The sequence below is a fragment of the Geotrypetes seraphini genome, chromosome 14 (genome assembly GCF_902459505.1).
Source record: "Geotrypetes seraphini chromosome 14, aGeoSer1.1, whole genome shotgun sequence".
Taxonomy (NCBI): Eukaryota; Metazoa; Chordata; class Amphibia; order Gymnophiona; family Dermophiidae; genus Geotrypetes; species Geotrypetes seraphini.
In genome coordinates this window covers 66,112,143-66,138,817 of record NC_047097.1, presented here as the reverse complement: position 1 = coordinate 66,138,817, position 26,675 = coordinate 66,112,143, and the positions used below count along the sequence as shown (strand labels likewise).

General features: G+C 42.7%; 1 protein-coding gene across 2 annotated transcripts in view; it reads left to right on the top strand.

Annotated features, from left to right (window-relative positions):
• The window catches only part of AGBL1 (ATP/GTP binding protein like 1), a 366,565-nt gene that overhangs the window by 37,026 nt on the left and 302,864 nt on the right, over positions 1 to 26,675 (top strand). For both annotated transcript variants that reach the window (XM_033920995.1, XM_033920994.1), the window contains exon 6: positions 8,313 to 8,350. In XM_033920995.1, coding sequence (XP_033776886.1) covers positions 8,313 to 8,350 — 38 coding nt within the window. The remainder of the gene's footprint in view (positions 1 to 8,312; positions 8,351 to 26,675) is intronic.

Sequence of the window (26,675 nt, the reverse complement as noted above, 5' to 3'; positions counted from 1 at the left end):
TAGGTATGTCCTTGGGAACACCAGTGCTTTCTGTTTATTGTTACTAGGCAGATAGCTGAATACTCACATCTTTTTTATTGAGGGCTATTGTCTTTAGACAAATGCATCCTGTACTTGGGGAAAGGTTGCAATTGTTTTATGCAACCTAAGTTCCCTTTCCTGTTTGCAATCTTTTGTGTTACAGGTAGGCCTGATCATTAAATGGAAGAGGGCTGTCATCTGCTTTTCAGACCTTAATTCAATTGTTTGGTTCCAGGCAGCAATTTTTATATCTATTTCTGAATCCAGATGATCAGATGTGTTACAAGCTGCTGGTTATGGTATACTTATGTGTCTATGGGTTAGCACCAAGGTTGATGGTATTCTGCCATATGTTCCTCTTCCAAAACTCCGTTCTGTGGAATGTAGTAATCTGTTTGCTCTGCCTGTTAAACACTTGCGTTTGCAGGTGTCGAGGGCAGGTATGTTTGCATGCAGAGGCCAGCAGGCATGGAATGAGATCCCTCTATATGTCCGGGAGCAGGGAAATTTTAAGAAATGACTGAAAAAGTATTTGTTTTGCAAGATGAACTATGGGAATTGAAGCTTTAATAGAATTGTAGGCGCTGGTCGCTGAAATGTTTTGTTGGGTTTGATTTGTTTAATTGTATGTGATGTGATAATATTTAGTACTTTTTGGAACCTACTTTGTATAAAGCGGGATATAAGCTATATATAAGATATCTATTGGTGCAACTGACCTAAATTGGTTACAAAACCTCTGGAGAGTGATCAAACTTAGGTTTATAAAAATACTCAGAGATATGAAACTCTATAAGGAAGGCTGAAAAACCTCCCTTGGGTAAAGAGTTCACCTTCCAGTCATTGTTATTTTATAAAACTTTGATCACTGACTCCAAAGATAGTGTATTTACTCAGTTTCAAAAAAGTTTCACATAATTATTTAGCTGTATATTTGAAAGTCACTGTATAGTATATATAATGCTGTTTACACTTAGCTTCAGTGGGATTTAGGGGGCCCCAATGTGGCCCCGTTTCGTTCCCTGCTTCGGGGGACCCGAATAAAGTTGTTCAAAACTGGTGCCTGGTTTGAATAAGTGTGCATTCGTGACTGTAGAAAAGCAATTCTCTGCTGGAAAGTCGATGAATCTGGCGATTTTGAATTTTCAGAAATTACTTCATCGACTTTCCAGCAGAGAATTGCTTTTCTACAGTCACGAATGCACACTTATTCAAACCAGGCACCAGTTCCTCCCCCCTCCCCGATTCTTCACTATATAAAATGTTTGGGTTGTTTGTTGTTTTTTTTTTTTTACATAAAACGCAAACCATTTCTGCTATCAAATGGACACTTGCCAGCACTTCCAGGAACACCCGCGAATTTTGAAAAACCGCGAATACGGTTTTTCAGCTGATCGAAGGCAAGAAAGGGCAGCTGGAGCGTCTGCGGGTGCTTAAATTGTACTTATGAAGCCGGGCACATTTTCCAACCGCCTCTTCCTGGTACTAAAGTCATGGTTACACCAATCAGGAGCTGCTTTGATACGCCAGATAGCGAGTCAAAGCAGCTCCTGATTGGTGTAACTATGACTTTAGTACCAGGAAGAGGCGGTCTGAAAATACCGTGAATTACTGAGTCTGCGATTTGTAAACCACGAATTTGCGGGGGTTTACTGTATAGTATTAAATCCCACTCTACAGGTTGAGGAGTTCCCTTCATGTATAATATCCAACACAGTTTATCATTATATTTAAGTTATTTAGATCCGGGGGAAAAAAGCCTCAAACTGGAACCACAAAGCTCTCTATGACCTCACAATGCAGGTATAAAAAGATTTAGCCAATAGGAAGAGGAGATGCAAATGTTGAGAGCTTTAACCAATAGGGAGAGGAGGAGAGAGTGGATGCTGCGGATGGGCCATTTGGCCTTTATCTGCCATCTTGTTTCTATGTTTTCTATGAGCACATCAAATATTTTCTGCTGTATACTATTTAATTTTGCTAGAATGATTCATCTTATGTTTAGTCAGGTAACTTTACCTAAAACTTCTTTAAACTGAAGGTTCTCAAACAATAACATTGCTGATGTTTATATCTATAAAATATTTATTGTCTGCTCGTGGATAACAGCGTGGCGTGCACAATTTACAAAATACACACACATTTGGCCAACACCACCACAGTTTAAAGTTTGCCAGCCATTACCGGATGACTTATATCATGCCAACCTCCACGGATGACTCATTTTATCAGCTGTTAAGGCCCATAGTTGACTGACAAGGCAAAAACCCGGCCAAACCGAAATGCCTTAAGTCTTTCCCTAAATGTCTTCACAGAATCAATAGTCTTGAATCCCTTTCGCAATCTGTTCCATTCTACTGGACCTGCTATAGAGACATTGCATTTCTGATAAGTGACCTTGCTTACTTGAAGGTATATGAAGTAATTGAGTACCCTCAGGCCTGAGTGAATGGGAAAGTCCATAACTTTCAAAACTGTATTGAGATTGAAGTACAGTAGCTTAGTTACAAAAATAAGCTGTTTTCAGAGCCAGCGTTAGGTGTGTGTGTGTGTGTGTGGGGGGGGGGGGGTCAAACAGGCCTACAGCAACAAGGGGTCCCCGACAGCCTGGTAAGGTAAGGTAGGCTTTCCTCCCTTCAACTCACTTGATGTCCTCTCTCCTGCTGCTGTAAACAAATGTAACACATGCCGTGGGCTCTAACACTGTGTGTGCCTCTGCTGGCTTCCCTCCTCCTCCCTCTACGAAACAGGAAGTTACCTCATGAGGGGGAGGAAAGAGGAGGGAAGCCGTTAGCGGCCACATTTCTGGTGTCATTTTCATTCAGTAAGGCATTGGTTCATTATTCTTAAATTATTTTAATTGATTTATTCTTTAGATTTCGATTGTACCCCTGAAGTAGGCTTTTTAGCTGAAACACGGACCGTGTCGGGTCAATGACATGCAGTGAATATATATCGGTGACTGTTATTTTAATATTTCGATAAATATTTACTTATTATATCCCTGGTTGAAATGTACATTTCCAACCCCATTTACACAATTTCTATTGTTTCTCCGTGTGTGTGTGTGTGTGTGTGTGTGTAGGGGTTACCTGTTTTCAGTATCACTAAATATGGGTGTGCCACCCTGAGGTTGTGGGTTCAAAACCACACTGCTCCTTGTGACCCTGGGCAAGTCACTTAATCCCCCCATTGTTCCAGGTATATTAGATAGATTATGAGCCTTCCGGGATAGACAGTGAAAAATGCTTGAGTATCTGAATAAATTCATGTAAACTGTTCTGAGTTCCCCCGTGAGAACGGTATAGAAAATTGAATAAATAAATAAATTTATGCTTTCATTCTACATATAATGGAAACTTGGCAACAAGATGCTGTCATAGAACTGATGCTAAGTGCACAACATTGGGGTTGTCAATTTATAGAACTGTCACCATAAGAAGAGAAGTACATAATCATAGGATGGGCTAAAAGTCCAACAAGCCCAGTATCCAGCAGTAGCCAATCCAGATCACAAGTATCTGACAAGATCCCAAAAGAGTAAAACAGATTTTATGCTGTTTATCCTAGAAATAAGGAGTGGATTTTTCCAAGTCCATCTTAATAATGGCTTATGAATTTTGTTTACCATTATGCCACTTTTTTTAAACCCTGCTAAGCTAACCACTTATACCTCATTCTCCAGCAACAAATTCCAGAGTTTAATTATGCATTGAACCCTCCCCCCTTTTACAAAGCTGTAGCATGTTTTATAGTGCCGGCCACGGCAGTAACAGCTCCAACGCTCATAGAATTCCTATGAGTGTCAAAGCAGTTACCACCATGGCTGGTGCTTAAAACCACGCTATGGTTTTGTAAAAGATGGGTGAGTAAAGAAATATTTTCTCCAATTTGTGTTAAATTTACTACTTTGTAGCTTCACTACATAGCCCCTAGTCCTTGTATTTTGGGGGGAAAATTAATCATAACATAAAAATCCATTTCTAGACCGCAAATACCGAAAAGTTCTATGCGGTTTACAAAAGTTTAGCTAATAATACGAATCGTATTGAGAATCGAATAATCGAGGGCCAAGAAGCTTCAAAAGGGAAAAGGTTTTCAGGTGCCTCAAACTGTAAATAAGAGGTAGACGTAGATAACAACTGTTTAAAATCTTTATCCCAAAATGCTGCCTGGAAGGAGAGAGTTCTGTTATGATTTCTTTTAAATCTACAGCCCTTGACCGGTGGGAAAATGAAAAAAAAAAAGCTTAGTACTTCGAGGGCAGTGTTGAGGAGAGTGACAACACAGTTCTATCGAATAGGATGCAGCTTGGCCTAACGCCACTGGATAATAAATGCAACCTAGATTAAATATGACCCGCGCCATTACAGGCAACCAACGAATCAAATGATTCACATCTACTGTTCCACTCCACTCAGATTTTATAGATCTCTATCGTATCTTTCCTCAAGTCATCTCTTCTCCAAGCTGAAGACCCTACCTAGCCTTTCCTCGTAGGGAAATCGTCCCCTCCCCTTTATCAGTTTAGTCATCCTTCTTTGTACCTTTTCTAATTCTGCTCTATTAGAGCCTAGTTGCTTGTATGGAAGAAAAAGAACGGCCTTTTTTCTAACACCATCATTTCTATGCCCTAAAAAATCAATAATTATGCTTCCTCACAAGATGTGCAATGATATACATATTTCTCTCTCTATAAAACCAAGCGTATTCCTGAGGTATTTGCAGAGGATTTAAAAATTATTCCATTACTGGACACTTTTTATAACAGTGATAATATCATTCTTCCAGGGAAGGTAACTAAGTAAAGCCATATATTTATTAAAATCCTCTTCCTTTAATTAACATGGATTTCCTGGTCTTCTGTTCTATTTGATGAAGAAACGATAAATCTTGAAAGCTTGTCACAGACATATTAAGTTAGCCTAATAAAAAGGTACCGCCTACAGCTTATCTATTGGCATTTATTTCCACACGGTTCTGAAGGAAAAAAAAGCTTAGTTTTAATACTTTTTCATACTGTGCAAGTTGTATCAGTGAGAAACGGTGCAAAAAAGAATTCATATAATAACAGAAAGAGAAAATTTGGCTTTGATTGGGTTAATCCCAGTGGTCTCAAACTCAAACCCTTTGCGGGGCCACATTTTGGATTTGTAGGTACTTGGAGAACTGCAGAAAAAATAGTTAATGTCTTATTAAATAAATGACAATTTTGCATGAGGTTAAACTCTTTATAGTTTATAAAACTTTCCTTTAACAGTTAAAAGGAAAGATATATAAACTATAAAGAGTTTTACCTCATGCAAAATTGTCATTTCTTTAATAAGACATTAACTATTTTTTCTGCGGCCCTCCAAGTACTCTATTTTTTCTGCAGCACTCACATTTAAAGTTTAATATCTTTTCTTTCTCAAAACTGGTACATTTCAATCACTAAATTGAAAATAAAATCATTTTCCTACCTTTGTTTGGTAATTTCATGAGTCTCTGGTTGCACTTTATTCTTCTGACTGTGCATCCAATATTTCTTCCCTTCTTTCAGCCTCCTGTATGCTTCATCTCCTCCAGACCTCATTCCCTCCCCTCTATGTCTGTCTTTCTCTGATTCTGTGTCCCATTTTTTGCTTTGTTTCTGGCTCCCTGTCCCCCCCCTTCTTTCTTTCTTCCTTCCTGCCTTCCACCATGCCATCGCCGCCGGGGAATAGGCTGCTGCTGCTGCTGCCGCCATCGGGAACAGGCCGAGATCTCCATGCTTCTCTTCTCCACGGGGCAGACCGCCTGATGTCAATTCTAACGTTGGAAAGGACGTTCCAGGCAGCCAGGCAGCGATTGGCTAGCCAGAACGTCCTCTCAATGTCAGAATTGACGTCGGGCGGCGAGAGAAGCAGGGAGATCAAAGAGCACGGTGCCGGTATGTTCCCCGATGGCAGTGGTGATAAGGGAAGGGAAGCAGGTTGGGCACCACTGCTTTAGACGAGCCGCACTCTAGGGAGAACAGTGGAGGGTGGCCAGCTGTGTGGACCGCCCCCCCCCTTGGCACGCCACTGGAGCATCAGCGTGTCTGGCCGGCTCGTTCCATTCAAAGCAGCGGGTGGCGGCTCCTTGCGAGATCCCCTCCCCAATCAGCTGAGTGGCAGGAACTCCCAAAAGCCGTGATTCTGTAACCGGCACTCAGAACTTGGGTGCTAGTTACAGAATCTTGCTATACAGCGCCTTGAGTAAACTCCTGCAAAAATGAGGCAGACAAATTCTAATAAATACTGTATTTTTTGCTCCAGAAGTATATTTCCACACCTCTCCCCCCCTGCCCCTAGTATCTTTTTTTAACTGGCGGTGGTCCAGCGCGGTCTTCTGCTGGATGGCAGCCTTTCTCGCTGCAGAGCGGCGCATAAGGCAAGAGCACGACCTTTGTGCTTCCTGCCTGGTCCCACCCCACTCCGTGATTGGCTATTGTCAGTTCTCACGATTTGCGGGCTTTGGGCTGCAGGCTTTGGCCTTCTCAGCACCAGATGCATCAGACCACCTATGTGTAGAGGAGGAAAAAGCAAAAAAAAAAATTCTGAACCAAATTTTTTCTTTCCTGGCTTTTCCTCCTCTACACATAGGTGCGTCTTATGGTCAGGTGCGTCTTATAGACTGAAAAATACGGTAAATACTTAGAATTCTACTAATGGCGCTGTTATCAGTGGCCACCTTCAAATCTTGTGTATCAATCGTGCAATGGCACCATTTGGAGAATCACGACTATATGAAAGGCAGGTGCCGGAAATGTAGGCCAGGGGTTTAAAAAATAAGCACCTTCTGCGCCACTCTTTGTATGCCAGATTTAGACCTGCTGGAACCTGGTGTCAATGCTGGAGCCCAGGTTAGGTGCTGAGGCGGTGTTCAATCATTGTGCATGTGCATGCAACTTTCTGGAACGCTCCTGACATACTCCTGGCCGTGCTTCCTTTTCAGATACACCCTATAAAAGTAAGGTGCCAAGTCTTGTAGAATGGCACACCCTAGGTGTGCCCTCAAATCCTAATTACTACTACTACTAATCATTTCTATAGCATCGCTGTACATCAAAAAATAGAAGAGACAGTCCCTGCTCAAAAGAGCTTACAATTTAGTCAAGATATACAAACTGGACAAGAAGGTGCTAAGATGAAGGAATTGACACCAGTTAACTGCAATGATTGTCTGTTGAGGGCTCGTTAATCTATTAAGTTGCTTGCGTATACCATTATGCCTTACCATATTGTTTTTCATACGCTTGCAGATGCCAACTGGGAATCGTTGCGGCTTAGAAAACATGAATAAGGCTAGCAACATAGACATTATGAATTATAGCAAGACTATAATGAAAACAGAAGCGTTTTTAGCACCTTCCTAAATTGATGTCTACAAAATCCTGAGTGGAGTAGAACGGGTACAAGTGGATTGATTTTTCACTCTGTCAAAAATTACAAAAACTAGGGGACACTTGATGAAGTTACCCCGAAATACTTTTAAAACCAATAGGAGGAATTTTTTTTCACTCAGAGAATAGTTAAGCTCTGGAACGCATTGCCAGAGGATGGTGGTAAGCGCGGATAGCGTAGCTGGTTTTAAGAAAGGTTTGGACAAGTTCCTGGAGGAAAAGTCCATAGTCTGTTATTGAGAAAGACACGGGGGAAGCCACTGCTTGCCCTGTATCGGTAGCATGGAATATTACTACTCCTTCGGTTTTGGCCAGGTACTAGTGACCTGGCCACTGTGAGAACGGGCTACTGGGCTTGATTGGTCTGACCCAGTAAGGCTATTCTTATGTTCTTAAGATAGGAGGAGGTCTGACGTAAACATGTCAGGAGGCAGATCCAGATTTTTGGGCCTTGAAACTCGAAGGTGGATTCGAAGGGTGCATGCCCAAATTTAAGCGTGCAACTTAGGACACCATAAATAGAATCTGGGGACATATGTAGTTGTCATAGTGCACGTATACCCCCTCTTCTACAAAGCCGTGCGGTAACGGCCCCGAAGGGCTTCGGGGATGTTGCCGCGCGGCAGCCGCTAGCGTGGCTTTGTAGAAGAGGGAGATAGTGTTACATCAATGTCTAATATTGTCTGTGCATTATATATGATTGCATAGGTCATTCTTGTGCTTTTCTAAAATCTATGCACTGCTGTTTTGTATCTTTATAGAGTGTTACTAATTGCCATTTTAGGCAACGCAGATAACAATTGAAAAATTGGAGAAAAACAGAAAAGGCTTTGAAAGGTTTTTTAATATTGGCAAAAATAATTGATTTCCCTTCTGTTTCCTTTAGGGCAGCTATCCAGGCTCTTGCAGCTCTGCTGAAATCAAGTAAGATTTTTTTTTGTTTGTTCCTAATGAGTTTTTGTTTTCACCATAGTGTGCATGCCATTTATTGTAAATGTAGCACTTAAGCATAGCATTGTATCGGAGAGTTAGTATTAAAAGCAAATGGGTCATTCATGCGTAGGCTAGGAGCAGTTGATTTCAGTCCTGGAATACTGTAAATCAGTTTGGTTTTCACAATATCCACAGAGGATATGCCAGAACCTCCGGATTTTCTAACTGGCGCCGAAGTTGGCAGCTGCCTTAAAAGTTGCTGCTGATCGCCTGTCAATTATGTGACAGCACCTATTAGAGAATTGTGCCAGGGTCTGCCATCAGCTGATCATGGCAGGGGAATCCCCGATCAGCTGAGCCAATCAGCTGAGCCGGCAGGACTCCTCCTCGAAAGCTGCAGCTGAGCCGATCAGCTGAGCTAACAGCTGAGCTAGCAGGACTTCTCCTCGAAAGCTGCAGCTAAGCCGATCAGCTGAGCTGGCAGGACTCCTCCTCAAAAGCTGCAGCTGAGCCGATCAGCTGAGCCGGCAGGACTCCTCCTCGAAAGCTGCAGCTGAGCCGATCAGCTGAGCTAACAGCTGAGCTAGCAGGACTTCTCCTCGAAAGCTGCAGCTAAGCCGATCAGCTGAGCTGGCAGGACTCCTCCTCAAAAGCTGCAGCTGAGCCGATCAGCTGAGCCAGCAGCTGAGCTGGCAGGACTCCTCCTTGAAACTGCAGGAAGGGGCCTAAGATGTCCCTGATTGGCTTAGGACCTTAGACATCCGCCTAGTGCATCCCAAGATGCACTGGGAGGGGGAAGGGCTGCTATTTTGAAGAGGCGGCCCTATCAGCAGGGGAAAGTGGGCATCCCTGGAGGGGTGTTGGGGTGTGTAGGGTGTCGGGCGCAGTGGGAGGGGCTCTTTTTTGAGGGGGGATGAGGATCAGTGGGTGGGAGGGAGGGAGAGAGGAAATAGGGATCTTGCCGGTTCAGCTGACTGCAGCAGGGGAATCCCTGATCAACTGAGCTGGCAGGACTCCCCGAAGCTGCACTTTTGTACTGTTAAGGGGGTAGTTATCAAGGTGTGTTACCCATAATGCATTATTTACCCTTTAACATTGTGTTAAATGGAAATGTGTATTAGCTCATTATGATATTGCAAGATACTTAATAATGAGATGCAAAACATGCAAATGCATACATAATACCTCAAAATTATGTAAATTAAATAACCCATTGTGGTGAACATCACAAGGCATTCTTTTCCTTCACTGGGATCATTAAGCCACTAGGCTGAAAAACGGTGCTCCTGGGCTTTAAAAGGGCCTTAGCAGACTTCTGGCTCCTCCTTCAACCAAAGATGTTCTCCAAATTCAGACACTTCTGTGACAGCCTGAAGAGTCCCTCCAAAGACCCGCTTATTCCCTATAAGCCCTCCCATACCTACCTGAAAGGTTCCCTGGTGTTCCAGTTGCTCCTGTCCATGCCAGTTCGGGATTTGAAATGGCAATCATGACCTCTTGTGGTGGTCTGAGGCATTGAGATCTATATATGGCAGCTTGATCCCTAGTGGCAGTAAAGGTCGCAACCACCATTTTGAACCCAGAGACAGCATCAGCAAGATGACTCCTAATCCCACTACACTAGACCACCAGGGAACCCTCAAGGAGAGCCCAGGGAGCCTGAAGGGAGCTGAGTGGGGAATGTTCAGGAAGGGGGCTGCTCGATGCGGAGAAGCTCTTCAGAGGGTTATATGCAAAGGGGAATAGAAGCTCTTTAGAGGAGTCAAAATCAGAGGGCTTCTCTATTCAGGGGGCAGCTTTGGTGGGAGGGGGTAATCGGGTATCTTTTAAGGCCCCTTTAAGGTTTTGTCCGGGAGCATTAACCTGTGGTTTAGCGGCCAGGAGAAGACAGCTTGTGAGGTTTATCACAATTTGCAGTCTTATTATACCATGGAATTAATCTGTGATGATTCCTGCGGTACATTAAGGAACAGTTAAAGGCAGTAGGTGAGAAGACAAAACCTCATTTTGCGAAGAAACAGTAATACTCCTGTCCGACAAAAAAAAGATACAACTACTATACCACTGTTTTATTGACCCTGATCGCCTTCGGCTTCTATTGCAATAAGTCACAGTTAAGGATGAAACCTCCCCCCCCCCCCAATACAGCTGCTAAATGTATTAGTGTAATGTTATTTATTTGGGTGCTTTTAAGAACATTGAGAGCGGTTCAAAACACCGCAGTCCGACTGATCTTTGGATTGAAAAAAATGGGAGCATATTACACCATATTATTTGAAACTCCACTGGCTGCCGATTGAGGCCAGAGTTTTGTTTCAGTTTGCTTGCATTTGTTAGAAATCAATTTTTGGTTTGTCACCTGGATACCTTGTTTCCCATTTTTCTTTGAACCACCCACCTAAGGTCACACGCAGAGGTTCCATTTCCTTCCGCTAAATTATGTCGTTACAAAAGATTTCCGGAGAGAACTGTCTCTTTTCGAGCTGCCAAATTGAATGATTGGTTCGCTAACATTATGCTAGGATCCTCTTCTTATCTTGATTTTAGAAAACTATTGAAGATCCAACAGTTTGAAAAATTTGTATCCTAACTGGTTGTTTCGTTTAATAATTCTATGCTTCCGTCATGCAATGTATCTTCTTTTAAATTGTATTTTTACTGTATAGTTGCTTTTTATTTGTTGTAATCTGCTTAGAATCATTCTTTTAAATTGCATTTTTCTTTTAAATCATGTTTTCTACTGTATGACCAATTCTTATTTATTGTATTTTGTTTTGAATTGTTTTTTGCTTTTAAAATTACTCTCCACTGTATGACTTGTGCTTATTTGTTGTAAACTGTCTAGAACCATATTTTGGTTTGGCGGGATATAAAAAGAAAATTATTATAATTATTATTATTGCATCTCCAGTCGTCCATTGCCAGTATAGTAAGCAAAACAGATTTGTGTCACAACTAGCCTGAAACCTAGACTGGCATGGGTGCAAAATATCAATTATTTCTCTAGGCAAAACAAATCCTTCTAGTTAACTTGCATTTATCACTGCTTCTAACTTTTCTGATTGAAAAGGGCTGTGACTGGCACAAAAACCCAATTGCAATGAAAGTACTCGCTCATTTACTGACTCGGTATCTTGACAGATTTGGCAGGGACCAGTTCCGAAATACAATTCATAACCTGCAACTTTGAATGTAGTCGTTCAGCCCCCATACGGGTAATAGTTGGAAATGTGTTCCAACCTCCCCACCCCCTCCCAGCTTCCTTATTACCTGCACCAGCGTAGCTTCATACAAATATGAAACCCTTTCTCCCTCTGCACCATTTATCTTTCAACTGATCATCTTTTTGAGCAGGCAGTAGATTTTTGGCTAGCACGCACTAATCCAGTGTGTGCGTTAAAAACGCTAGCGCACCTTTGTAAAAGGAGCCCTAACTTTCCTGATTTACTTGTATGAAAGACCTCCTTACCGTATTTTTACGCATATAACGCGCATACGTGTATAACGCGCCCACGTGTATAACTCGCGGGAACAAAGCATTTATGTAAAAAAATTTCCTTATAGCGCGCCCACGCGTATACCGCGCATGACTATGTAACCTGTACAAAAAATCGCCAAACTTATTCTAATAACAAGACGATACAGTCGATGCTGTTGTGATCTGTGCGGTGGCGACGCTGGGGTGCCGTAAACCTAGATGCGCCAGTTTGCAGCTAAAACTCCCTATTACAATTATTCCCTATACCTTTTACCTTCAGGAGCAAGAGTTAACTTGATAGAAAGGGTCCCACATGTCTGACCTTTTGTCAGGTTACCTCAGAGGCTCTCAGTCAGGACCTGCACAATGCAACTGCTGTTACACCCCATAGAGTTCCACTTGAAAAAAAAAATGCAAGCTGGAAGGCATTATCGGGGCGGCAAATGCCGTCTCTGCCGTATGGGTGTCGCCGAATGTGGTATCAGCAATGTAAAAAAAAAAATAATTGTATAACGCACTCACGGATATAATGCGCATGCTTATTCCGTGTTTGTAAAATCTTGTATAGCCCATACATAGGTTAAAGAACTATGTTTTATTTTCCACAAAACTGTTAAGTCATAAAAATGCAGTGACAAACAATTGGGTTTTTAGCTGTTTCTTGAATTGAAACCGATCCATACATTGACGCAACTGACCCACCAAAGCATTCCACGTCTTAACACCAGCTATGCAGAATGCCATTGCTCTGGTGTTTGCATAGTAACCTTGCTGCCTTGAGGTTAATACATTTTTATTTTCAGATCATAAAGATCTGTCTGGTTTACAGTTTGCAATGATTTGTTGAAAATACCACAGTGTTTGATGGATCACAGAAATAACCTTGTCTTGTACTTGAAATAAAACTGGTAACCAGTGTAATGTCTTCAAAATTGGTGTCGTATATGCCATCCTATCTACACCCAAAAATAACCTGGCCACATACATCATTTTGTATCAATTGTAACACTTCCTCTTGTCTTGGAAATTCCAAAATAGAGTGTGTTACAATAGTCCAACCTCGACAAAACCATCCCTTGTACAACAGTTCTAAAATTATAGGTCAAGATCAATGGTTTAAGGCGATGAAGCATATGAAGTTGACCAAACCATGCCTTTACAGTCGTTAACAATCTGTAATTTCATGGTTAAACCTGGTCCAAACAACCCCTAAAACTGTCACTTTCTTTTCAAAAGGTAATGTCACCCCTAACACACCTAAGGATTCAGACCACGTCTCTTCCTCACTTCTTCCTACGAACGCCACCACTGTTTTTCCTAACATGGGATAGGCCATTGACGTTATCCATATCATTGCAAATGACGGTCTATCTCTAGTGACTGTGACCAACAGTGTGGGATGTGTTTTCAGTTGGATTATAGGGGACACTGATTTTGGGTGCTACATTTTATTAAAAGTTCCCTTGCAAGTGTTTGCATAATGTCCAAAATAATACTAAATATTTGTGTAGATCCTTCACCCCTGGAGAAATATTAGGAAGTGTAAGGAAGCAACAGTATCAATGACCTTGGGATGGAATGAATTGGAGAGGGGGTAATGATATGGTAGGGTATGGAACGGAATATTAGATTTACAGTTTCCTATGAACCTTTTCTTCTATTTTCTTATTGTATTGTTGCTTTAAATTTTGGAGATTCATTTTTTTCTGTCTTGGTGAAGGCTTGAGAGTGATAATTTTTTTTATGTTGTATGTTGTATGTTTTTTTATGTTTTATGTTGTATGTTGTTTAGAAAATAATGAAAAATATTGGAAAACAATATGGCCCTCTTTTACTAATCACTTAAATAATCACAGCTCTTGTATAATTCTTTATTATAAAACCTTTTTAACATCTAAGAGTAAAAATGCTCTAACCACATAACCCTTCATTAAGTGATGACTCTAAACTGCTAGAATAGGGACCATCATCGCATTTTTACTGTCCCTGACCCAACCATTATTAGGTATATTAGCTGTATTATAAATGGATAATCACTTATCTGTAATTGTTAGAAGGTTGGGTGCTATTTCCCCCGCAGCAGTAATATACAAAACAGTGCTTAAAGGTGCTGATAGGTGTGTGAATGAACTCTTCTGCCGTGTCATAATCCATGACCCCTCTTTTTACTAAGCCACGATAGAGGTTTTTACCGTGGCCCAGGGCGCTTAATGCTCTGGCGCTCATAGGAATTCTGATGTACTGATCCCACCTTCATGTCTCACCTCACAACTCCTACACACTTTGACTGCAACCAATAATCTCCACCAGTCTGCTGCCAGTACAGACCTTAAAGATAGCTTTTCTAAGTCCAAATTGCACACATCTGTGCAGTTTAGGGGGGCGAATAATTTTTTTCACAAAAGAGGAATGGGACTTTGGTGTGATAGTATCTGATGATCTTAAGGTGGCCAAACAGGTTGAAAAGGCAATGGCGAAAGCTAGAAAGATACTTGGGTGTATAGGGAGAGGTATGGCCAGTAGGAAGAAGGAAGTATTGATGCCCCTGTATAGACTCTGGTGAGATCTCATTTAGAATATTGAGTACAATTTTGGAGACCCCACCTTTTAAAGATATAAAAAGGATGGAGTCGGTCCAGAGGAAGGTTACTAAAATGGTGCGTGGTCTTTGTCATAAGGCGTATGGGAACAGACTTAAAGATCTCAATATATATAGTTTAGAGGAAAGACGGGAGAGGGGAGATATGATAGAGATGTTTAAATACCTATGTGGCGTAAATGCGCCTGAGTCGAGTCTCTTTCATTTGAAAGGAAGCTCTTAGATTAGAGGGCCTAGGATGAAGTTAAGAGGTGATAGGCTCCAGAGTAATCTAAGGAAATACTTTTTTACAGAAAGGGTGGTAGATGCATGGAACAGTTTCCTGGAACAGGCGGTAGAGACCGAGACTGTGTCTGAATTCAAGAAAGTGTGGAACAGGCATGTGGGAGAAGAGATTGAATGATGCAGATGGACAGACTGAATGGGCCATTTGTCCTTTATCTGCCATCATGCTTCTCTGTTAGGAAACTGAGGCAGTTCTTAATCATAAATCCTCATCCTATGATTAGCATGATCAGAGAGTGGGATGCCTTTCCCTTTTTGATTTCCTTGCCAGGACCACTTAAGTTTATAAATTTCCATGGCAGCGCATCAAATGTGAGCATCTCCAGTATCTATTATGGGACACACTAAGGAGAAGCACACAGATGTCCTGTGAAGCTCTTTTTGCATTTTAGCCACTGAGAATCCTGTCTTTGGGACCGGCTGTTTAGCTGAGCTCATGTCTGTGTGGATACTAGAGATCCCATGACACATTTTCTGAAGGATTGTAATGTTAGTCGTCAGTGTCATGGACAAATTCCAAACACGAGTTATACAGTCTGACCTGCCAAGCTTTCCCTGTATAAACCACTTAATTAGACCGAGAAAAATTGCCGTCTCTTCTTTGTGGTATATATGGATTCCTTGTTAGGTATTCTACAATATTGTAGCCAAAAGTCTAGCACGAATGCTCTAATAATAAAATTAATCCTGATAAAAACAATAACACGAATTGCAAAGTCTCTCATAGGGGAAAACACCCTGCAGGGATTCAAGACAATGTTAGACAAGTTCCTGCTGAACCAGAACGTACGCAGGTGAGGCTGGGCTCATTTAGGGCACTGGTCTACGCCCAGAGGGCCGCCGCGTGAGCGGACTGCTGGGCACGATGGACCACAGGTCTGATCCAGCAGTGGCAAATTCTTATGTTCTTAATTGCCAAGCCTCCTGCAAGGTGTCGGTTCATTTTGGTAGCATGCATGGTACATTGCGACTGGGTAGGCCAGTCGCAGCTCAGCGAGCTGGTGGAGATGAGGGTTAGCGTGTGGAGGCGATCCAGCAGACCCCAGTTTTCTCAGATGAAGGCAGAAAATTAAAGAAGAAAGACTTCCGGACCTTACATGGTACAGGTACTGCGGAAAGCTGCAGAGTCAGGGGGAGTTGAAAACGTTTTGTTTCATTTGATTTATACTAAGGAAATCTACAGGCAATCACTACTTCAAAACCCAGTGTCAATACTCTAAACACTGGTTGCTTTTAAGTCATCAAATCGCGGTTCTTGTATCCTTTTATTGATGTGCATTAAATATTGTGAATTTGAGTGCTCAGTGCCCAATCTCCTGCATTGGAGTGAGAGTAAGATCATTGCATTTCTAAGTCCCTTCTTCTGTTTAGTATTGAGGGCAATTTCTAAGAGCCATTATACTTTTATTCCCACATGCTTTTGTCTTACCAGTCTAAATTAAGACATTTGTCTTTAGTTGATGTTGGTTCAAAGGAGTATTTTCATCACCTTGTTTGTGCAGTGTGATGTGATCACTATTATCTCTCCTCAACTCAGTCCTGAGATCCACCAGTGAGGCTTCTTCAGGAGGAGTGATTACTAAATCAAAGCAAATTACATTTTATTAATTATTACCCATAAAAATAGCACCGAGAACTATATACCGGTACTTTATATATTTTTATATTACATGTGGTTTTATACTTTCCACTACTTAGATGTCAATTAATCTCATAGTATATGCCAGAAGACGTATGAGGAGAGTCCTGCAGAACCTGCCTGTCCCTTTCTATTGAAAATGTGATAGTGAAGCAGCACCCCCTACTGGCGGGACTGTACGTGGAAAACTCCTGCTCAGCTTAAGAGAAAACAGTGGTTGAGGGCCTTGCACTTAAAAAGATCCATTGAACTTGAATGCTAATTGTGCAAACTGTGCTGCCTGCATTAACTGCAGTATTTAAATAGCAAATAAGCCAAAGCAACTCTGCTGGATATCGTAGCATCCTCTTCGGTACTGCCTCCTTGTCTTCATGTTAGGAAATCCCCATCCTTGTACTTTTCCCATAGGATATAGCGATATTGATTACACAGATCAGTGGTATTAAAAAAATTAGACATTTGACTTAATGCTGGCTTTGCTGTCACTGACATTCTTGGCAGTAAAACCTTTTACTATTGAAAATCTATTTCAGTAATGACCTACCGCTTCTAGAACTTTTCTGTTCTTGGTCTCGCAGGTGCAATATATACTATGTCCTTATCCATTCATTCCTAGCACCTCCTATAGCATTATTTTAGGGGAAGCTACGCTCTGGTGCTATATCAAATAATACAATAGAACTTTTCAGTCTGTGGATAGGTGTAGAGCAGGGGTGCCCACACTTTTTGGGCTTGAGAGCTACTTTTAAAATGACCAAGTCAAAATGATCTACCAACAATAAAAATGCTAAACATATATATATATATATACACACCGAGTGTACTTTGTATTTATGTTCAAATATTTTTTAATTATACAGCCCCCCTCCCCTGAAGGCCTGACCCCCCCCTGAAGGTCTGCACATTCCCCCTCAAAGGTTGACTCCCCCCCTGAAGGCCTGCACTACCCCTTGAAGGACTGCCCCCCCCCCCCCCCCCCGAAGGCCTACCCTCCCCACATCCATTTACCTAATTCCAGCAGAGAGCAGTCTGCAGAGAGGATCGCTGGTACTTTAGCGATCCTTGCAGGTTGCAATAGGCCTCAGGAGCTGTCTTCCCTCTGCCACAAGCCTGTCTCTGACTTAGAGGAGGGGCAGGACCACGGCAGAGGGAAGACAGCTCCTGAGGCCTATGGCAACCTGTAAGAATTGCTAAAGTACCACCTGCCACCGGCCGTCTCCCATTCGTCCCCTTTGGAGATCCCCACAGGAATAAGGAAGTTAAATTAATAGAATACTTAGGCACAGAAAAACAAAGAAATACTTCCAAGAACTGCCCCATAAGAACTGCCTGTCACAATGCTCATTAGTGGAACTGAATAAAAGACAAGTACAATGGATTTAGAAGGGGTCCGATCCGCCCGGGTGCACGGCTTGGAGGGGTGCACAGCCGGCCAGGTCCGGGTCATCCTGCCTTTCTTTTCCCCCGGTCCGCGCTAGGGACTCACGCCTGCCTGGTCCCGCGCCGACGCTCGAATGATGCCGTCAACTCCCGCGAGTCTCGCGATAACCAACAGCACCATTTGGGCGGCGGGTGCGAGCCCCGTGCGCAGACCGGTGGAAAGGAAGGGCAGGAGGACCCGGACGGCTGTGCATCCCTCCAAGCCGTGCACCCGGGGTGGGGGCGGACCGCCCCACCTCGGTACGCCACTGATTGGGAGGCCGATTTTGGGGTTTTTAAAATTGTATATCGGGCAGCATTAGGCCTCGCTCTTACCTTCATTACAGGCGCTTCTATTTCTTGTGATGCGCTGAGCTCCGTCCCCCACCGACCTTCACCCCGCCCTTCCAGCACTCTGATTGGCCAGCGTTCTTTAAGAGGCGGGCCAGTCAGGAGGGGAAAAAAAGAGAAGGGAAGAAGGGAACCTGCTGTGCGATCGACTGGGGTCGCCTGAGCGAACGACCTGGTGGAAACCCCTGGTGTAGAGAGTAATAAAAAGCAAATGTTTCTAATGAAGTGTTGAGTTCCTGAATTACACTGGGGTCATTTATTTGATGCACCGTGCATCTGTTTTAAATTGGATTCAGATGAAGCAGATGTTCTTAATGTTTGACTAATGTGAATTCTAAAAATTGCACAGCCCTCTAGTTGAGGAAAATAAGTTTAGGCCCTGTCTTACAGGTTTGTTGTCATGTTCTACGGGGAAGAAGGATTAGGAAGCACATTTCCAGAAGAGGGGAAACGGATCTAACGCTAGAAAGGAGAGGGATTGCCTTCACTGTAGCTGTGACCCAACTCTAGCCAATCTTTTTGGTTCGTAGATGAAAGCGGGCGGGACAATCGCGCGCGGACAAATCAGCTGAGACAAATGTGCACAGGATGTCATCACGCCGGATTAAAAGTTAAATTTAAAGCGCTCCGAGGAGGGGTTTGGGGAGGAACACCCCCAGTTTACTTAGAAGTGTTTGTGCTGCTGTTGGGGTTCGGGGTGGGGGGTAACCAACCCTCCCCACCCCACTTACAGAGGAAACTGTAATTTTTCCCTAAAACAGGGGGAAATTGCAGTTTCCTCTGTGATGGTGGGGGGTGTTCCCCACCCCGCTTTAGGCCTGATTCTAAAAATGGCATCCCGATTGTAGTCAGTGGCAGATGTCCTACTGCCTTCTAATGAACCAATCGGGATGTACATTACACATTGTGTGAAGAAATTACACATTAATTGATGGCGTGAAGGACGCTTACAATGTAGACATTGTTCGCACGTGTACGGAGGTGTCTAGACAGGCCTAAGGCCAGCATAGGCATGGTTTTCGCTGGAAGTGGCCTTAGGCATCTGTAAGCATGCCTAGGCCCTGCTCATAGGCACAAGTTAGATGTCTTACATAGAGGCCTGTAAAATACTGGCCTATATTTAAGGCCTCTGTAGAAGAAACTAGAGGTGGTTCTGGATGCGGCGCCTACCGGTGATTGACACATGGCAGGTACCCGTTTTGTAGGCACCTACTGCGGCAGGCGCTGGTTCCAGAATCAGGCCCTTTCTATCCACAAGAACCATTATCCCGCTTCTCCCAACCTTGCCTCTGACCCTTTCTTGTTCTTCTCTGCTGTGCTTATTCACGTCACATGTACACCCAGCTATGCAAGCAAGATTTATCTGTGCCTTCCTAACTGCCCTTCCGTACAGTCTCCATCCACTGATTCTTCCATCGCAACCCTTTGTCTCCTCTGTCTTCTGGCCCCCATCAATTTATTATTTATTTATTTAAACATTTACCACTTATAGCCTAACTGGTTTACATTCAGATCTGCAACGTGACATAATCAAGCTCGAGAAATGGGCATCGACATGGCAAATGAGGTTCAACGTGGATAAGGGTAAAGTGATGCATGTCGGTAACAAAAATCTCATGCATGAATACAGGATGTCCGGGCCGGTACTTGCAGAGACCTCCCAGGAAAGAGACTTGGGACTTCTGATCGACAAGTCAATGAAGCCGTCCGTGCAATGCACGGCGGTGGCGAAAAGGGCAAATAGAATGCTAGAAATGATAAAGAAGGGGATCACGAACAGATCAGAGAAGGTTATCATGCCGCTGTACTGGGCCATGGTGCGCCCTCACCTGGAGAACTCCGCCGTAGATGAAGAACAAGCTTGCTCTACTACTCAAAAGGGTTCAGAGAAGAGCAACTAAAATGGTTAAGGGGCTGGAGGAGTTGCCGTACAGTGAGAGATTAGAGAAACTGGGCCTCTTCTCCCTCGAACAGCGGAGATTGAGAGGAGATATGATCGAAACATTCAAAATACTGAAGGAATAGACTTAGCAGATAAAGACAGATTGTTCACCCTCTCCAAGGTAGGGAGAACGAGAGGGCACTCTCTAAAGTTGAAAGGGGATAGATTCCGTACAAACATAAGGAAGTTCTTCTTCACCCAGAGAGTGGTGGAGAACTAGAACGCTCTTCCGGAGTCTGTTATAGGGGAAAACACCCTCCAGGGATTCAAGACAAAGTTAGACAAGTTCCTGATGAACTGGAATGTACGCAGGTGAGGCTAGACTCATTATAGAGCACTGGTCTTTGACCTGGGGGCCACCGCGGGAGTGGACTGCTGGGCAGGATGGACCACTGGTCTGACCCAGCAGCGGCAATTCTTATGTTCATACTCAAGCAATGTTGCCTATCTATCTGATCCTCATTCTGTTCTCTATTGCTGCTGTTTAGCTCACCCTTGACACATCCACCTGCCCCCTCCCCTTGCCATGTCAACAGCATTTCCTGGGCCCTGTATGCCAATAGCATGGTGTTAATGCTATGGGTCAACAGGAGTCAGACTTTCGATGAGTGTTAGCAGCATCTGCTTTATACTAACACAACATTGCAGTGACAAGCTGTTGCCACGACAGACCCTGCAAAACCATTGATTTGACTTGACATTTGTCACGTCCGATTTCACTTCTCTGTGTGCACCGAGCTCCAAATTTCCGAAGGATGAATGGGCACAATCAGGCCATTAGGGTCTGATTTTATAACATTATTTCTATTACCGGTACTATAATCTAAGCTTCTAGACATACTATGCTGTACATCAAAATATAGAAGAGAGACTCCCTGCTCAAAAGAGCTTAAAATCTAGTCTAGGCAGACGAACCGGACAAGAAGGTGCCTCAATACACTGCGCTCAGGTGGGGGAATGATAAGACAGATATTGGTGCTTAGAGGGTGGGTTGTGGTTTGGAATTGAAAGCTTTGTCAAAGAAGAGGGCTTTGAGCCTGGATTTGAATATTGCCAGAGCTGGAGCCTGACGTATCGAGTCAGGCAGTTTGTTCCAGGCATACAGTGCAGCAAAGTAGAAGGGACGGAGTCTGGAGTTGGCTTTAGAGGAGAAGGGTACAGATAAGAGAGTGCCTGGGGGGAGGGGAGGGGAGAGAGGAGAGATACCGGGGAGCAGCGGAGCGAATACACTTGTAGGTCTTTAAGAGGATTTTGAACTGTATGCAGAAATGGATAGGAGCCAATGAAGTGCCTTGAGGAGAGGGATAATGTGGGCGTAGAGACACTGAAGGACTATGAGGTGTGCAGCAGAATTCTGTCCAGTTTAAAGGGGGAGAGAGATGGTTTAGCGCAGTGGCTCCCAACCCTGTCCTGGAGGACCACCAGGCCAATCGGGTTTTCAGGCTAGCCCTAGTGAATATGCATGGAGCAGATTTGCATGCCTGTCACTTCCATTATATGCAAATCTCTCTCATGCATATTCATTAGGGCTAGCCTGAAAACCCGATTGGCCTGGTGGTCCTCCAGGACAGGGCTGGGAACCACTGGTTTAGCGAAAGGCCAGTGAGAAGCAGATTGCCTATATGCCTATATATAACAGGACGTTTATATAAGAGGTTCTGAGATTTTAACCTGGTTTATAAAGATAAACTAGGCATCTAGAGACACCCCTGTAGCACATAAGTAATGACGTACTCATTTACTTCTGCAGCAAAGTAGAGGGCAGATGTGTGTGTATTCTGTGGAGGTCATTCTCAAGGGCGGAGGGTCGTGGATTTGATATGCTGCCTGTCTGTGGTACAATCAAAGCAGTTGACATTTATTTTATACCGGTTCTTTGTCTCTAGTGGACTCACAATCTGTTTGTTTTGGTTTTTTTTTTGGGGGGGACATGGGACAATGGAGATTGAAATGAGTTCCCAACAACACAAGGATCTGCCGTAGGATTTGGAGCCTATTCCCCGGGTTATCAGCTCGCTGTGCTGTTAGGCTTCACTTCAGCTTGGGAGCTGCGGGCAAGTGCCAGCACCACATATAGCCCCCTTGTGATTGCCGGATTCAGTCAAGGAAGGATGATCAAAATTTGGCGCTGAAAAAATTTGGCGCTGAATGGTATTCTACAGCGAGTTTTCCCAGATTGTTTATCTAATTTATTTATTTAAAAAATTTATATCCCGCTACATCTACAGTTCTGTATGGGTTACATAAAAACATATAAAATAGAATAATAACAAAATAATTACATTCCATTAGGGATTTTTATTCCGCCATTACCTTGCAGTTCAAAGCGGATTACAAAAGAATTATCCAAGATGTATTACAACAAGAACTTACAAAAAAAAAAAAAATTGGTCATTTTCAAAAAGAGTAAGAAGTGGGGTAAGGTTATTTGTTTGGGGGTAGTTGACTTTAGTGAGAGGTGGAGTTTGAGACTTGCGGTATTATTTCTTTTTTCAGAGTTTTCTTGAAGAGTAGGGTCTTTATTTCTTTTCTAAAAGTCTTGTAGTCAAACAATCGGCATGAAATATACAATGGATTAGTACGCCATGCTGGGAGCCATACTCGGCTTTGGAGGAGAGGATTTACACCAAGTGGGATGAACACAGAGGATCTCTAATCAGAAAACAATGGGTGTACATTGAAGGAACTAAGGCCGGCACTGGGCAGGCTTGCATGGCCTGTGTCCCGTATATAGACTCTCAGCTGAGGACGGGCTGGGATGATTAAGATGGCTGGAGTGAGCTTTGACGGAGATTCTAGTAGATGGAACCTAAGTACACTACCGGGCAGGGCTCTGGGTTTCTGGCCCAGAAATATCTAAGAAAAAGGTTCATTTAGACTAAATTAATTTATGGAGCAGACTGGATGGACCGTTCAGGTCTTTATCTGCCGTCATTTACTATGTTTTTTTTAAAGTGAAATCTTGGAGCATAAGTTGGGCGTGAATCTAGACTGGTCTATTATATTTTGTGCATTTTAAGGGAACACCCTGGATCCGCCCTATGCTAGGGTTACCAGACATCTGGATTTCCCCCGACATGTCCTTCTTTGGAGGACAAATACGGTGGTCCGGACAGCTTTTCAAAACCTGGCATTTTGTCCGAGTTTTGAAATGTTTGGAACGAATCACTACTTGGGAACCTGAATACATTCATGTAAACTATTCTGAGTTCTCTTGGGAGAACGGTATAGAAAATGGAATAAACAGTGTGAAAAGTGTCAGCCTCTCATAACCAGAGCTGGTATTGTGACATCATAATGCCTCATTTCACCAATGAGAGCCAGCCTCATCAGTGATGTCACAATGGCTCAATTGTCCTATACTTGGCTCACTCCATTATGATTTCTAGAGTGGCGCAGTGGTTAAAGCTACAGCCTCAGCACCCTGAGGTTGTGGGTTCAAACTTGCACTGCTCCTTGTGACCCTGGGCAAGTCACTTAATCCCCCCATTGCCCCAGGTACATTAAACAGATTGTGAGCCCACCAGGACAGACAGGGGAAAATGCTCAAGTACCTTAATGTGAATCATAAGTGGTATATAAATACTAAAATCAATCAATAAATAAATATGTATGTATGCACTTGCAAAATATCATGAAAGCCCTTTTCCATGAGTAAAACAGGCTTTCCATGTTGTATTGGACTACTTGAAATAATGTATAGAAAAAAAGGTGCCGCAGTATGCAAGTTCTCACTATAGAGCCCTTTCCAGAAAATGTCTTCTGCAAAGGTGCAAGTAATAGTATTTTTAAAAGGCACAAATGGGTTCTTGTTGAGAGGGAGGAAAGTTAGATCACTATTCCACCAAGAACACTACTTAGGGCTCCTTTTACTAAACTGCGCTAGCGGTTTTAGTGCGTGCTAAATTTCCACGTGCGCTAAACGCTAATGCCACCATTGAGCTGGCGTTAGTTTTTACGCATAGTGTGGGGGTTTGCGCACGCTAAAAACGCTAGTGCACCTTAGTAAAAGGAGCCCTTAGTGCTGGTCCAGTCTATCATGCTTGCCCAGTTGGATTACTGTAATTCTGTTTATGCGGGTATCAAGCAGGGCAGTCTAAAACGACTGCAGTTGATAGAGAATACAACGGCGAAACTCATTTTTGGGAAGAGAAAGCACGACCATGTCTGTCCCTTGTTGAGAAAGCTTCACTGGCTACCAGTTCGTTTCAGGATTTAGTTTAAGTGTGCATGTATTGTTTTCAAGTTTCTTTATGGAATCTCTGACCCTTTTGTTCCTTTCCATTGGAATACTTCTAGATCTTGCCACTCAAGAATTAAACAGAAATATAAACTATCGTTCCTTTCTATTAAGGGAATTAAATCTGTTGGGACGCTCAGCCAATCTCTTGTGTTTAAATTGGTAGAAACTTGGAATAAACTCCCTGACTCTGTTAGATTGATAGGTCACCTACAACAATTCCGTAAAGTTCCAAAAACACTATTGCTTTCACAGTATCTTAACTTATCTTCTGAATTGACGAACTTATAGTGTTTTAACACCTTCTCATGTTCACGTTATATGTTACCTGATTTTAACTTTTTGTGAACTGAGCTGAGCTCTACAACGAGATGACCCAGTATATAAACTGAAGATTAGACTAGACTAGAGGGGGATGGAGAAGGGAAGAGAGAAAAGGACAAAACTGAAAATGTGGGGAATTGTTAAACGGGTGATATGCTAGAGGAAGCCATTTAATAAAATGTGATACAACATAGTTGATTGGTGAATATCTCTTTTCTTCAGCTAGGAAAGAGCATATAATACAATTTCATTTCTTGGTCCAGTAAAAGACATCACAGCCTTCAAAGATTCATGATCTGTGATTGCAGTCTACAATTCCATTAATAATAAGCATTCCTGGTTTAGCCAAGTGTTCCTGAGAGCGTTCACTGATTGAAAAAGATGGCTGAAGAAAATCATTGCACATTTAACAGCCTTGTAAATGAACTGATTTAGTTAGACTTTCTTTTAAGTCACATTGCTTATTTTTTTATGCATTCTGTATATCCGTTAAGAGTTCTCTGCCCTGGAAGGGTCGTATTCGAATTGCACCCATTGAGACTAAATAATGCATGAAGCGAGGCATTAGCTCTGCAAATGTGATTCTGCAGGTGACAATAGCAAATTGTACGCATAACCATCCGTGTGAAAATTTTCAGGTATTATTTGTTGCTTTTGATATGTGTACAGTCTATAACTTGTGAAATAATTCACAAAACGCTTGCTTAATGAGCTGGGAAAAAAATCATGCAAATCAGCTCATTAGTAATTCTGCTTTGACTAAATTACACCAAACCTATCTACACCCCAGAAAGAGATACCGTATTTGTCGCTCTATAAGATGCACCTGACCATAAGACGCACCTACCTGTACAGGAGGAAAACACAAGAAAAAAAAAATTCTGAACCAAATGGTATACCGAGTCTCACGAAAACTGATGGCAGCCATTCAGACAGAAGCACGGGACCAGGCAAACATGTGAAAAGCTCACGCCTGCTTTGTGCACTGTTCTGCCACTGCCACAAGAGATCAGGAAGTAGTCGTCCAGTGAGGGAAGGGCAGAAGCGCGGAAAGCTCCTACCGATACAGCACTGGACCGTTGGAATTTAAAAAAGGTACCGGGGGGGGGGGGGGGGGTTGTTATATTCGCTCCTTAAGATGCACCCTTATTTCCACCCACTTTTTGGGTGAAAAGAGTGTGTCTTATGGAGCGAAAAATACGGTACTTCTTTTGCTTTTAGTCTGTGATATCACGTGAACATTTATGCAAGAGAAAAGCCGCAATCTACTTTGCATATTTAAATGAATCAGCTCATTTTGATGCAAGTGCTCACCGGTTAGTGCATCATCCCCAATAACCTGCAATAGTTTTGCCTATCTCCGTAATTGATATTCATTATCTCCACATGATGGCGCTGTTATTTTACCTTATATCAGCAATGCATATTAAAACATTCATTTTCTTTGAATATATGTTTATCTGTTTTGCTATTTTCATCTAATGGTATTCATATTTGTTATTCTGCATTATCTGTACTTTTCAGTATTAACAGCTTGCGTGTTTTTAAGGAAATTAGCTCAAAATGTGCTCTCAGGCATTGTGTAGGCTAATTATTGAAGAGGGAGCACGAAAAGAACTGTTGCTGTTTCTCTATTTAAAGAACCACTAGTCCAATAAGAGTGACTGTCTAAAGTCCATAGATCCACCTACAGCAGTTTTCAAAGGTCACTCCCTCTCCAAATGAAAATCACAGTCACAGACCCATTGTCTATTTCCTTAATGTTTCTTTTCTTTATCTAGATTTAGTTCACACTGTCTCATTTTTAGCTAAAGGTAAATTGCATTCGGGGACGGCTGGCATTTCCCTGTCCTCAGAAGGCTTATAATCTACACTCTTAGTATTCACTCTTAGGCATTGAGAGCTGCCAACAGGCCAGGTTTTGTCTATCTGCAATGAATATTCATGAAAGAGATTTGCATGCCATCTAGACTGTCTCTACTGTAAAAGGTGGGTGAAAGCTTAGCTCTTATAGACACACGCACACGCACCCTACCCTA